This window comes from Athene noctua, chromosome 7 (genome assembly GCF_965140245.1).
Source record: "Athene noctua chromosome 7, bAthNoc1.hap1.1, whole genome shotgun sequence".
NCBI lineage: Eukaryota > Metazoa > Chordata > Aves > Strigiformes > Strigidae > Athene > Athene noctua.
This window is the reverse complement of record NC_134043.1, coordinates 11,724,947-11,739,729: the sequence shown is the minus strand read 5'-3', so window position 1 is coordinate 11,739,729 and position 14,783 is coordinate 11,724,947. Positions and strand designations below refer to the sequence as shown.

Genomic DNA, 14,783 nt, shown 5'->3' with positions numbered 1-14,783 from the left:
ATTTCCCTTTATGTTCTGTTAGACCAACCTACTACTGAAAATTGTTAAAAGCAACTTATCCAAATCCACCTTTGAGTTAATTTTGGGCCTAAGGCCCTGATTTATAGTAATGGGACCTAGGGACCAACAATAAAAAAGAAAAATAGCAGCTACTAAATCTGTAAAAAGGAAACGACTTGGAAAAGGAGAGGGATGTCAAGCTAGCTTCTCCAGCAATGGCAGAGGGGAGTCAGCCTTACAGGACCATATGGCTTAAACATAGTTTGAATAATCCCCTCCAATTAAAAATAAAGCCTGTTTTATATAAAACATCTGTTCTGTGAATTCAACAATTTGGGAAAAAAAACCCATCAGGGGACATTTTAAATCCTTCATCATATTTTTGGTTTCTCTGTTCAGATCCTTAGCCATTTTGAGGAGCTAATATCCCTGAAGGAGGAGTGTTGTGGTTTCCTATGATTCTACCAAGCATCAGTGCAGGCTTTTGCATTTCTGTATGCTGGGTTCTCCATCTCTGCTGCCTTCAGATGTCCAGCCTTTGTTGCTAAGTTGTGTGTGTTCTAGGAGAGTCCAGAGGACCAGAGTCAGGTCAGTGACGATCACCAGAGGGCCCGCAGTGAACAGGCATTATTGGAGCTGGGCTGGGCTGAGACACAGGAAGACAAATCCTCCCATCAGCCCTGTGTGCTGCTTTCACAACAGTGCTGGGAGATAGGCATGGCTGTCCACTGTGGAGGGTATCTATCTCGTGTAATCAGGCTTATATGTATCTAAAACACAGTGGTACTTAGCCACTAAATCCACTAAGCTACCAGCCAGTAAAGAAGAGAGTACAAGATTATCTCTTCTTTGCCTTCACACACTCACTTCTTACAGCAGGACCATAGCAGGAAGACATAGCTTTGAAGCAATCTACAACTGCTTGTCTTGGAAATGTCTGCTTTTCATTTGACAAGGGGGAGACCTGTTGCAGGTATTGTTTGAAATTATATCACTTGTCCCAACTCCATAAAAAGTGTAACTGTGCAGACAGCAACATACCTGTCTAAGATAATTATCTAGATTATAAAGGAAATATAATATTGGGATATGTGTATCAAGCAAATTTGATCCAGTGCACAAACTAAGATTTGCTTTGTTCTAAAGCATACCTAGGGTGATTTTACTGTGCTTTTCCTCTGAATATCGTTTGCTTCCTTCTCAAGAGGACATCAGTCTGAGGTCTCTCCTCTAGTTGTTGTGAGCCATTCTTCCTAGTTCCTCAGGTAACTATTTTTATTTCGGTGCAATATAAAAGCAGAGGTAGCTAATGAGGAACCTGTAGGTCTTAATCATCCCCTGACACTGACATCAGGGAAGCTGTAGGTGTTCTGCTGACAAGCAAATAGTGGGGGTCATACTCAGCTGGGAACGCTGTCTGACAGGGAACAGGGCTGCTGAAAGATTATTTAATTCCTCCCTTCTCAAAACTCTGACCAGGGCAGAACGCCTCTGTTAGATAAAGACAGATGTGCATGGTGCCCACCCTCTGCACTTGCAAAGTGTGCTTGTCCCTTGTCTTCTTAATGCTTCTGTTGCACTTGACTTTCCCTTCTCCAATGGTACCAGATATGTGACGCAGACTACAGTTTCTATTTTAAACTCATCAGCTGCGTAGACCTTTCACTGTGCACACTTTGCCTGTGTTGTTTGTACCTGGGGATGTTCCAAAGTTGCTGGCCAGAACACATGATCGGATTTTGTGTACTTGCTAGCACTGTCCTGGGAGCTGATGTCTGATGAATCATCTGTTGACTGAAACCCTTGACCTCCTCGGCCAAGATTGTCTGCTTTGCTCAGACTGTGCTGGACATACAAAAGAAAGCAACTAGTCAGTACTCCCTGATTTCAGCCTCTCCTCGTGCTTTTATTAACCCTGGGTGAGTTTACAATACTTGTGGCTGTGGAATATGGCAGGTGGGGGATTACCTTGGCGGGTTTCAGCCATCTGCCTTTCTCACCTTCTGCAACATCAGTAGCAAAGGGATTTGGAGCCAGCCATGCTGGCTCTGTGCCACTGAGGAAACACAGATGATATCTGCTCCATTTTGTGCTTCTCCAGGGAAGGGAAAGGAAGGGAATTTGGGTAGCAGCTCTCTGAGCCAAATGCCATGAGAAAACCTTCAATCTCATAGGATGAAGCACAGACTAATACTCTGGTTCAATTTGTTGAGTGAAACAAAGTGAGTCTGGTCATCTTTATCTTCAAAAGCATTTTTTATAGTTGGATGTGCTGTTTAATTTGGGTCAAATTTCATCTTACTTTCTGGAAAAAAGACTCCAGAAATAATTCAGACTGCTCCCTTCAAGCTGTTCTGCAGATGTCAGCATATGCTGGAGTCCAAAATCCAGCACAGTCAGGATATGGTCGCCTAGTAGAGACTCCAGCAAGAGATGCTGGACAGGAAAGGTATGTGCTATTTGAGACCCTAACACCAGATTTCCTTTCTGTTAGCATATTTGTATGTCCCACATGCCATCTCTGTGTCTTCTTCCTGCTGTGGAATAACTTTCTGTGTCTTGATTTATAGAATGCTGCACATCCAGATGCCTCTGTTGTTATCTCCTCACTGAGAGGAGCAAAGCTCCATTTGGGCTACAGGGCTGTCACCATGATCCCAGCCATGTGTTTGGCTAATTGCTTAAATATAGAGGCCTCCTGGTAAAGCTCAGGCAGCGTTCCTCTTTGTTTGGTCAGACAAAACAGAAGGGGTGGGAAACACCAACTCCATCTTAATGGAAGACGGGTAGGGGAGCCTGAGGACTCAGAAAAATTCAGAGATGAGCCAGGTATTCTCCACGGAATTTCTGATTCTGAACTCAGTCTGGACCAGTTTTGCTGACCATAATAGGTTATCTCTGGTTCAGCTCATAGCTCCTAAAATACAGTCTGTCCCCATAGAAACACCTCCATACTGATGCAACGAAATGCTCACCAGAATTGCCAGAGCTCTCAGCTCAGCATCCTGTAGAGGCTTTCGAGGGAGGAACATGGGTGACTCAGTGTTCACACTCCAAACAGAGCCTGTTACAATGTAAGAAAAGTAAAGCAATTCTCTGGAACTGAAATTCCTCAGAGGCTTCTCATGAATTTGAATCTCTCTCTAACCTCCCAGTAAAAAGAAAATCTCTACAAAATCACAGACATTTTTGTAAAGAACTCCATGGGGGATAAGATTTCTCATGTATGTCCCCCAGCTAGAGCTCCTGGATCTATGTCAGTGCAAACAGAATCAATGTCTAAGCAGTTTTACTAACTTTTTTTAATCTCTTGATAAGAATGCAAATGCCATTTTTTCTCCCACTGCCTTTCTCACCCTCTTGAAATAGGCTGTTTATGGTGACTAAATGCTTCTATCCGAAACTGGCTGTTATCCAAAACCAGATGGGCAGAAAGCCTAAGAGCAACAGAAAACTAGCAATTTATATTAGGACAGAGTGCCACACCACACAGAATACTTTGTTTAAGCATGTCAAGCTCTGCATCCTATTGAATACATATAAATAACCAGCTAGTGGATTTCTACAATGATGTGGCATAGTTCAAAATACTTAAATACTCTGAGCAGCTCTTCTGACCCTGGTAGATTCATTCTGCGTTGCTGATTCTTTGACTGAAAATCAGATGTTGGCTTGAAATTTGTACTGCAGAGTAAACAACTTTTTATCGACCTGAAATATATTGGGTTTTACCTACATCTGCAGATGCTGTGCACTGCTAATTCTGCATCTGAATATGATTTTGAAAGGTATACTGAAGGGGAAATTGAAGCATTTTAGGAACAGAAAAAGGAAAAGGAGTTAAATACAAACAAATGATACAGCAATTCTAATAACAGAGTATGCTGGAAAATTTAGTATAGTGAGTGGGCCTGGGCATGTTTTTTTACATTATAATCCAATACTTCATGAGAGGATACTCGTGTGTTATGTACTGATAGAGCATCTTGGGCAGTCGTGAGCCTTGAGGCCAGAAAAATGAGTCTATAGGCTTTGGCAAAGGTATGGCAGCTTAAGCTTACTGCATTTTCAGGCGGTGTGATGCTCTAAAGGAGTTGATGCAAAGGTGAGAGGTAAGTCTAATACACTGAGATTTATTCTCCTGTTCTCTGTTACTACTCAGTTGTGAGAAGGGTCTGACCAAACTACAGGCATATTTGGATATGGGGAACCCCAGGCATAACTAATCTGTATATTTACTTGGTGGTGAGTGGCAATGACTGGCAATGAGATTGCCTGAGCTGTAGTCATTCCTCAGCATCCAGTCCAGGGATTCAAATACAGCACTGAGCCAAAGGAACCACTCAGGCACATGCAGCACCTGCCCCAGAGCTGGCTGGGAGGAGACAGCAGCATCAAAACCCTGGCTGTGGTCCAGATTACAGGGTCTCCCATGAGCATCAAATGTAGTTCCCTGACAGAACAGGTAACCAGGTTGTCTCTCTTATGTGCCCTCACGTTTCACAGACCACAGCGTGGTTTGCAAGCCTCTAACAAACTTAAGACTTTAATTACTAAAGACTAAAACTTTAATTATGGCACTGTGTCACAGGAGGGAAGACCAAGCACACCAGTGTTTTGCACCTCTGTAGAAACAGACAATGAACACTGCTACATTTGCTGGGGCAGCTGTTATTTATTCACTTATGCTGATACAGCCACCATAGTATCACTATTACCAGTTCTCTGTCTCTCAGAGCTTGGGTTCATCTTTTAGAACCCATGTGAGATCCATTGTCATTTGCAGGATAAACCACTTAGTTACCCATTTAAGTACTGTCTTTCTCCAGACACCCACCTCCCAAATCCCTACTCACCTTGATAGAGAGCTATTAATTCCTGCTTTTCTTTCAACTGGAGTGGATTTAGTTCTAGTTAAGATCTATTTTAGTGGGAAGGAGGGACAGCCTGTGGCCTGATAGGTCTTTTCCATCTGCAGTGTAATGATAAATATGCCTCTGGTGTTCAGCCTTTCTTCCTCTGGCTGCTGCTTTGTTGCTGGAAACTAAATAGATGTAGCAGTGGCCATTCACAGATACTGTGGTTCATAAAAGACCATCTCATGGTAATCCTGCACTAACTGCTACCTGCTGGTCCTGGAGCTGAGCTTGCTCCTGCTCTTGGAGCAGCCTGGATGCCCCTGCAGCGGGATGTGTCCATGCCTGGGATCATTTTGGTGGCTTGCACTTCACCCTCCTATACCTGACGGGCACTCGGTTAGGTGTTCCCAGAAGCAAAAAAGCTCATCTAAGTCATGACAAAACTCATTCACTAGAGTCAGTGTCTCACATAAACTGCTCAAATCGATGCTCAGAGGTTAGTGAGCAATGTCCTGTGGTAGAGAGGGGAGTTTTCAATTGCTGTGTGACTGGGTCCCTGTCTGCACTGGTAACATAGGGCAAGGCTCTATTCTAGCTCAGGTTTGATCTGTTTTAGAACATCGTAAAGAAAACTCTTTACACACTGAATGCACAATGACGATTTCTAGCCCAGGAACAAGTGAACACAGAGGATGGGTGATGGTTTGCTGGTGGCAGGCACTGTAGAGACAGGCTGGGGCTCCTGCTAGCTTCTCTCAGGATATACAGCATGTTTGCTCGGGATCGCTTGGAGCCCTCCTGCTTCCTCGTTACATTTTGCTATTTGCTTCTACCATTTCCTTTTCTTTCTGATTTTAAGGCTCTTGCTTGCTGTGTAATTCATTAGATTTGTCCCTGTGTCAGATCTTTCAGTTATGCCTTGTGCTCTGCAAAGGAATATTGCATTGTCATTTTTATTTTAACGTCTCTCACCAATTTTGTTGTACCATATACAGATTAGACTGCTGTCTGGGTTTTAAATATAGCCAATCAGTGGCTTTAATGGTGATTCTTGTCCCAGGAATAATAAAAGTGAACATTACATGTTAAAATACGAAGCCATTTACCTGTGAAGTTCAACCTTAAGAGCATTCTCTTATTTTCTTTCTCTTTACAAACCAAATGCAATATGTGTGAGAAACCAGCAGCCCATCTGTATTCCAATTTGCATGCTCCAACATAGAGAGAAACATGATGTACTTCTCTGAGGTTGGAAAATTACTCTCAAAACAAATTAAGTAACTTCTAGCTTGAGGGATCACTTCATAGGTGAAAGGATTTCTGTCATCAGGATCAGATGTATTTGCATTATTCCTCAGTGGCTTACAAATTGTGTATGTGTTAGTATAATATAAGCTTTCTAGAGAGAATACTTTGCTGTGGGTTAATTTGGTAAGTAAATGTTCTTTGTGGTGTGGTGGTATGTTAGACACACAACAGGCATGGTAAATACTCAGAAGTCCTTGGGCAGAAGGAAGGAGCTCATTTTCTGTTCTTTGAGGCTGACACCTAAAAAATCATCTGTGGGCCCCTACCTGAGCTCACTGCTTGCACCTGTAAAAGGAAACCTGCTTAATTCCTCCTGCCAAAGAGGGGGTCTTTCTCTGTCTCCAGCCGGTGAGTTGGAGCATGCGGAAGCCCTGGTCCATGTTTCCATCCAGAGGATGTTGGAGGAGCGGGTGATATAAATTCATACAGCTTCCAGGGAGCTGAGGGAGGTTAACTCCCTGCCTTCTACATCAAAGGTAGGCTTCTAAAGCTGAAGGGGGTGAATATCTCCCCTGCTGAGGAAGAGCTTGATCACGCCATGTGCCGAGCAGCTCCTAAAGGGGATGATTACTTCCAGTTCTCATTATATTAAATTGCTGTTTTTAATGAATCAGAGAAAACAGGAGCTCAGGGCTAGATGGTACCTGAGGGTCATGGAACACACCTGCCTCTTCTGGGATAATGTTTACAGGTGTTGCTCTAATTAAAACATCTGTTTATATCACAGATGTTTAGATATTTGAGAAGGGATTGACAAAGGCCTGGAATGGACTGACTTGAGGTTAGCTGCCCCTCAGCCTGCAGTGCAGAGGGCAGTAACGAAGGCAGAGTGGGGAGCTGCTTAGGGCTGCACTTCCCAAGGTGATGCTCCCTGGGAAGGATCTTGTTAGTCCCAAACTTTCTCAAGTGCTGTCTTGTCCAGGCCTTTTTCACTGGGATATTTCAGGGCTGTTTCACCTTTTCTATTTAGACAATAAAAATGATTTATTTTTCAAAAATCAACCTGAACCATCTGAAGAATTTTTTTTAATATTCTGGAACATCTTCTGCCCATATCATTGGAAATGATGGGTCTTGGGATCCTATCTAAACCAGCTCCTTCATGCCCAGACGTTGTACATCATACTTAGATAAGGACTCTGAAGACAAATGAGAGTTAATTCTTTATAGCAAATTGTCTTGCTGTGTGATAGGAAACACGGACACCTAGTGGTACTCGAGTGCAGGGCATGTAGATGCTTTAAATTTATCTCTGGAAGACTAGATACAGCAGTGTTTGTTCACATGTTTTCCCCTAAAAGGAGAGATTTTATTATTTTCAGAGAAAGTATCATAGATAGCATAATATGGGAGAAAGAAAATTTACTTGGCAAGAAGAAATGAAAGAACTAGGGGAAAATCATCACATTTGATAAGCTTTATCTGTGTATTTACCAAGAAGTAATCGGGTTTTTTTTCTTGTGTCTTAAATATCTCATACCACACCAGATCAGATACTATATTGGATCAGAAATATTTTCTACTCCTAAATTAGTCCATAGCAAAGAAATCTCAGTAAATATTACAGCAATATCTTATTCTTACCATACCTGTCAATGTTTGTACTCCAGTTATGGGGACATCATGTCAGTGTGATGAATGGTGGGTTTGTTGATAAACTGCATAGCTAGGTGCTGAACTGATCTCTTTCATCGACCCACTGAGGTCTTCCTGCCAGGATTAATGTGCGTGCTCTGTCTGAATGGCCTCAAACAGCAGCCATGGTTTGTTTTGTTTGGTTTTTTTTCTATTTATTTACAAATAATCTTTCAGAGAAATATTTCCTTCTTCTTCCCCAAATCTAGCATTTCGTCTACGGCAGAGACACAGGACAGGTGAGAACCAGTCCTTGTCCACTGACCCCTTTCTGTAATTGTAAATATCACCTCTGTGAATGGGATTTCTTTTACACACAAACCACTATGCCACTGAGTGGGGAGACAGGCTGTTCACATGGGATTATGCATTCAGGGCTGCTTGGGCTAAAATAAGGGATTTTGGGATTGTACCATCTGAAAAATGAAATCTGTTGAGTGTACTCTCCTCAAGGGCTCCCCCATTCAAGCTGATGAGCTGATCCCAGTTCTCACTGATTTCACAGAAATACTCTGCGTCTTACAAGATTTCTCCCAATTCAGTTGGGTTTAGAAGTTGTTCTTCTAAAAGCATTTTATAATATGCTTGGGTTTAGCTTCATATCCTAAGAAATAGGGAGGTTTATGGTATTACAGTTTTGAATCAGCTTGTTTACTGTTCTCCTCTTAATAACTTTTGAATCAGTGGACAAATTTCTATCACATATGACACTGGAATAAGGACCTCAGATTCCTGCATGCTTCAGGGAAGCAGGCAGCATGCAGAGGAGAAGGACCCAAAAGAGGGCCCCTAATACAGGCAGACAGCAAGAAATCCACACTGCAGAGGAGCATTAAGAAAGATTCCTCACATCAGAAAAACTTAGATTTTGTGCTCACACCTTTTTAGAAATCAAGAATCAACCTCCGAGATCCAAATCTGTGAGAAAACAAGCTTAATTAGCTCTGCTGCTTGTGCAATCACTTTTTCTGTTTTGTTCTGCTGTATACACAAGCACTTATATATCCGGTCCCTGGTTATATAGAGACTATGATTAAACAGAGACCAGTATTGTTCATCGAGAGTCACAGGGTGAGAGGCTGAAGGAAAGCAGCAGGTTGCCAGCGCTCAGTACGGAAGTAAGATGATACATTTATTCTTAGATACAAATCCTGGAAGTCAGCATATAATCAATCACTCTACGTTTATATATTTACACCTCTGTTTTCCATCAGAGAGCATGGGAGGAGCTTTTCTGATCTGCCTGGTCAGGATTCCCTAGTCTCCCAAGAGGTCCCTAGGGAGAGTTTGGGAAGATGAGGGCATGTTTCTTGTCTTACAAAAAAATTGTAGCTGTTTCCTCACTGCACTGGTGGCATGTGGGAATGTGTCTAGTTTATGCTGTAGAGGGGTGAGCTGGAATTTGTCCTGCCATGAGGGCAAGCTCTGAGGTAGCCTGGGCTATTGTCCGTCTAGAAAGTCACCCCAGAAACTAAAGAAAATAAAAAAGCAAGGCTTCTGGTGGACACCCACAGCTAGAAAATTCACCCACAGCTAGAAAATTCACCCACAGCTAACATTCAAAAGGTTACTGGGTGGGTAGCTTTGATTTCTCACTTCAGCCCAGCAAAATCAATAAGAAGTAAAGGAAACCAGGGCCACAACACATTGAACTTTGACAAAAGAAATTATTAACTTGGCTTCTAAGGAATATAAATCCTGTCTTTGCCAGTGTAAATATGATGCAAAGATGATTGCCTTCATCCTGCCCTCTCTGACTTCTATTCCTGTTTTTTTTTTTTTTTCCTGTTGAACCTGGGCAGTTGTCTGGAGGGTGTGAACTAACCGTGGTGCTCCAGGACTTCACAGCGGGCCACAGCAGTGAGCTGAGCATTCAGGTGGGGCAGACGGTGGAGCTGCTGGAGCGGCCGAGTGAAAGGCCAGGCTGGTGCTTGGTCCGGACCACGGAGCGGAGCCCACCTCAGGAGGGTCTGGTCCCCAGCAGCGCTCTCTGCATTTCCCATTCCCGCAGCAGTGTGGAGATGGATTGCTTCTTCCCTTCAGGAAAAGGTAGGCAACAGTCCAACAGGTTTAAGACTGTTTCGGATTTCCCCTTTTGTATCATGTAAGTGCAAAGTTGCTTGGGCTGCTCTTGCAGTTGGCGTGGGCAAAAGACTGTTCAGTCACTAGTGAGTTTTGTTACCAGATCTCTGTGAATCAGCACAGCACTAGCCTAACTCCATTTCCATGAATCAGTGTTTGTACATGTGTGTCTGGCTGTGTGGCAATCATTATTATCTTGAGATTCTGGGTAAAAATAAGGCCTTTAAACAACAAAGGGACTGGGTTTAGTGCCTAAAAGCCTAGAGGGCAGGAAAGTCATGTTGTATATACACCCAGAATACCCCAAACTGTGGATATGTTATTTATGAGTGCCACAGTGCACACTAGTGCATGTTTTTTTGTATATGCCTGCTGCCTGTCTATTATTCCAAACAAGCCACCAGTGAGTACTGGTGCACTCTATTGACTCATGAACTGTAGACATTGTGTGTAATGGCACAGCATAATGGGGAAAAAATCATTTACTATTAGTGTGCAAAACAACACATCCTTGGTATTATCCTGAGAGCTTGGGCTTCATCCGCAATGAATGGTGAAATACTGTTTGTCTCTGTGGTGTCTGTGGCCTATTTACTTGATGTTCTGTTCTGAGCAATGTGTGTCCTGCATACAGCATCCATGCAGCCAGGCATAGGAGACACTCCAGGCTGGTAGACCAGAACCAGTTCAGTTCAGTGTGGCCAGAGCAGGTCTCCTTTTGCCTGTGCCCCTTCTTTTGGACATGAACAACAGAAGTAAGGTCCAGGGAGAAAAGGCTCCTGTGTCCCACTCCCAACTTCAAGCCCACAACCTGAACTGGCTTCTTTTTTTTTTTTTTCTCCCTCTTCATTAAGGGAAACAGAATTTGATCCGTTCCTGTTTGAGCAAGTTAAGCTTGGTGGTTTTGTTTGTTTTGAGAAAAAGCACTGAAGCCAGGCTGTAGTCTGTCCTTGCTCCCTGCCTGTACTCCCACTGAGGAGGCTGGAAGTGGGGCACACACCCAGGACAGATCAGTGTGGTAGGACCAGGGTCTGCAATCAGAGTTTCCCTTAAAAAGCCATCTCATCCAAACCTGGGGGAGGAGAGCTCAGCTCTTCCTCTCAGATTTGATCCCCTCAGCCAGTCTCATTTGGTTAGGTGCTTCCCTTTGCCCTGCTTTGCAAGAGGGAGAAGGTGAAGTTAGTGCTGGCTGTCAGATCTGTCTGCGATGCAACCTCCAAACTCGTCACACACTTCTTAGACCCACTGCCATGTTTCCTCTCTGCCGCACGCCTGGAGCCCTGCCCTGCTTCTGCTGCCACAGGAGCCTGCCCTGGTCCTCAGCTCTCCTCTGAGAAGCACTGCAGTTGCTTACATGCAAATAAAATCTGTGAATAAATAGAAAAGTAAAGCTGAAAACCAGCCTGGTCTGTGTAAGACCAGTCACTGCCTGGCATGACTCATAGGAAGCCAGAGACGTGTCTGCTGGGTGCGTGGTCCAGCAGTTGGGCTTGGGTCCTCTGCTGAAGGACACTGTGAGACACCGCTCAACCTTCATTTGCCTGTGCTAGTTTGTAGAGCTTTTCCTCATATGCAACAAAACATAGGGTCAACATAGCACTTAGGGATCTGGTGTAGTTGGGAACTGTCAATGTTAGGTTAATGGTTGGACTGGATAATCTTCAAGGTCTTTTCTAACCTAGATGATTCTGTGAAAACTAAAAATTGCAGGAGTAGGCTGTGGAAAGGGAGGCAGGAAATCCCGAGGAGGATGGAGACAAGGCAGTGCAGGGGCTGAGGGCTGGCAGGGGACATGGGGACTCTGCTTCCAGCATGACCGTGTGAGCTTCAGGGCACAAGTGCATTGCAGATATAGTGCCACAGGCGCAATGCCAGGCTTCGACTGCTGGACCGGAGCCGACTGGTGCCTGGAAGCCACCAGGCTGTGTCAGCACAGCACCGAGCCTGCGCTAGCATGCTTTGCCTGCCTGTGGGGCAGGTTATCTCACAGAACATGCTGCGACTGCTTCCAGGTTGGAGCAGGCTCTTGTCCTGTCATCTCTGAACAGGTGCAGAGTGATGCTGGGTCTGTCTGGCTCCAGCCATATATTCATGGCCTTTATTTACTTATCTCTCTTTCCCCCTCAGCTTCAGTTTTCTTCCTGCACATACCAAATCTGTATCAGGGAGCCTCAGTATTAATGGGATATCCAGAAGTGCTGCTAGAAATAATAAAAATAACCACTCAATCCACAATTTTGGCCAGAGTACAGAAATTGGTTCTGTGTCTAATCAGTTCTCCCTCTATTAGGAAAACAGGAAATTGTTTAAACTGAATGAACAGATGCTGGGAATAAAAAAAAAGGGGTAAGTCTGAAGTTTAAAGGGGAAAATGCAGTAGTCACTGGAATGGCCTGCTGATGTCATGAGATCCCGGAAGGATTAGCGTGATAAATGGCTTCTGACTATTCAGATTCGTGTACTTCTCTACTTCCAGTAGCTTTAGGCATGAGTTGGACTTGGAAGCCCTTGGTCAAGGCTTCCAAAATTTCTGGCCTTTCTCTGCAACCCAGAACAAAAGCTGGCACAGTTTATATCAACATCAAATGGTGTTCCCTGTCTGTTTCAAGTATGTCAACAGTTGCAGAAGAGCAGGTTAAAAGGAAAAACGTGGTGTGAATATGAGAGAAACGTGAAAGAGAACACTTCCTACCTATTGTAATAAATATCTTTACAGGTTTCTCTTGTTGATCAGTAAAAGTATAGAGACTTTAAGGACTGGTCTCCCAGCCTTCTGACTGACTGATGGCTGTGTTCCTTTAGAGGATACACATTTGATTGTTTCATGATTTGACTACAGCTCAGAGCCCAAGTATAGTCCTGCCTGTCCCTCCTTTCTGATAATCTAGCAGTGTTTGCAATCACCCTCTGTAAAAAGGCAGACAGATTTTTGGGATTCAACTGATTTACAAATGATTGAGTAAAAAGGACCTTGTCTGTAGTCTCTGTTACCGTACTTGAGAATTTGTGGGATGTGTTTTTTTCTGACCAGCATTCCTAGCAAGGAAAAAGAAAGACCTGTGAAACTAGGAATGAAGCTCTGTTTGAACTGTCCCTCATGGCTAATTGCAGGAAAGCTGTGACTTTTATTTCTGTCTCTTTTACCCTATAATTGAACTCTGAGGTATTAAGCTATAAATTTCAGATTAAGAGAAAAATCCACATGGATAGAAAGCAAGTTAATGACCTAGCCAATATTCATTAAACACACTGTGACAAGCATATTCCTGGTGTCAGCCTGTTAGCTTTGATGGAGTGAGTTCAAATTTGAATTTGGCCCATGAAACATTTAGATGAAATCTTGATTTTATGACCCCTCACCCAGAATTTTTCTTGTAACATCAGTCACAGTGTAAATCAAAGAGTAATAAAGGCTAGTTCTTGCAGTAATTTTAAGCAATCTCCATCACCAACAGAAAAATAAAGCGTTTAAAAAAAAAAAAAAGGGGGGGAGGGTATGGCACTTGTTTTGGACTAATTATATGCAAAGGGATCCCGTTCAGGGCCCCAAACCAGATTTTGCCTGCAGGATACTTGTGTCTGGTACATATCTCTGGAGGAGATGAGGAATATATTTTTTTTAAGATGCTATGCAAACATCTTGCTGTGCAGGCAGATGGCCACTTAACAGCAGGACTTTGGTGGCAGTGGTGGATCCTTGTAACAGAGCAAACTGAGAAATAGTTGTGTCTCTTCCATCTGAAGAGGGAACATGTGTCTTGCAAGGTGTATATTAGCAGGGTGAGCATCTCGCCTGCAGTTCCTAGACGAATCACATTGGCCCTGGTGTATCAGCTGGGAGAGCACCAGAATTTGGGCAGGAGGAACAGAAGTTTTGGTGCTGCTCAGGTGACAGCTTATCCATTTAGGGGATCACCTACCTGATCCTACAGCCAGAGAGAGTTGCAGGCTGGTGGTGAAAGAAGAAAGCAGAATAAGGATTTGATGAGGCTGGTGAGAAGAGTGCTATCAATGAAAAAGAGGTCATGCTGAGACCCGTGTTTTGTGACCCCTCCTTGTGGGAAAGAGCAGATCATTTAATGGATTAGTGTGGTAAGCTGGTGAGGCTAGTCTGGTTCTTGTTGGGGTTGGAAGTCTCTTTCATCCAGTTCCTGATCTCAAAAGAGTGATCTGTGTAGGGAAAAGCATAATTGTTTCTTCTCACGTCTGCGTTTTTAAGAACATCTTGGATTTTAGTAGGGAAAAGGAGTTTAGGCTGCTTTTATTGTGTCCCTGTTCCTGTTGAGTATTAAATTGCAATCTGCATTGGCTCATACACTTTCTCTGTTGTGTTTTAAACAATCTCTGTTGCAAAACATATTTGATGGTAATGATTCCTGATGTCCCGGGGGAGCTGTGTCTGGACAATTTAGAAGTTTTAGTGCACTGCATTAAACCTTCCGTTGTCCTTGTAGAGACTAAGGAACTGCTTTTGTTTTTGAAAATCTTAATTAAGAGCAGTCGATTAAAATGATTAAAATGTTTGTAAGGCTCTGAACTAAAGGAAACATTTTATTAGGTAACACAGTTGATTTAACTGGTACATAAACAGGTCTTGGAGTTTCTATTAAGTAAACAATGTTCAGGCACCCATTGTCAATATAAATATGCAGTATTTAAATAAAAAAACCCAAACACCTCTGTTCCTAATACTGTTCCAACAAGGGTGTTCAGAGTCAAAATTTCACAGTATAGACTGTCTTTCAAGAAAGGTCACATGGACCTCCTGCTGGCATTTAATGTGTCATGGCATCCTTGATACCTCCTTGTTACAAGTTCAAGACATGACTTACATAGAAAAAACAGTTTTTGCTGCAGTTTCACTCCTTTTCAATTATGATAGAACAGCTGGAAACAAGT

General features: G+C 43.2%; 1 protein-coding gene across 14 annotated transcripts in view; it reads left to right on the top strand.

The window, feature by feature from the left end:
• Positions 1–14,783, top strand: part of KALRN (kalirin RhoGEF kinase) — a 524,667-nt gene that overhangs the window by 414,237 nt on the left and 95,647 nt on the right. For 11 of the 14 annotated variants that reach the window (XR_012633922.1, XM_074910291.1, XM_074910294.1 and 8 more), the window contains exons 34-35: positions 8,012–8,041; positions 9,605–9,851. Coding sequence is in view for 13 of the 14 variants with exons in the window: in XM_074910291.1 (XP_074766392.1) it covers positions 8,012–8,041; positions 9,605–9,851 (277 nt within the window). In the remaining variant the exon portion in view is untranslated. The remainder of the gene's footprint in view (positions 1–8,011; positions 8,042–9,604; positions 9,852–14,783) is intronic. The other 3 variants (XM_074910292.1, XM_074910302.1, XM_074910301.1) reach the window with 1 other exon arrangement.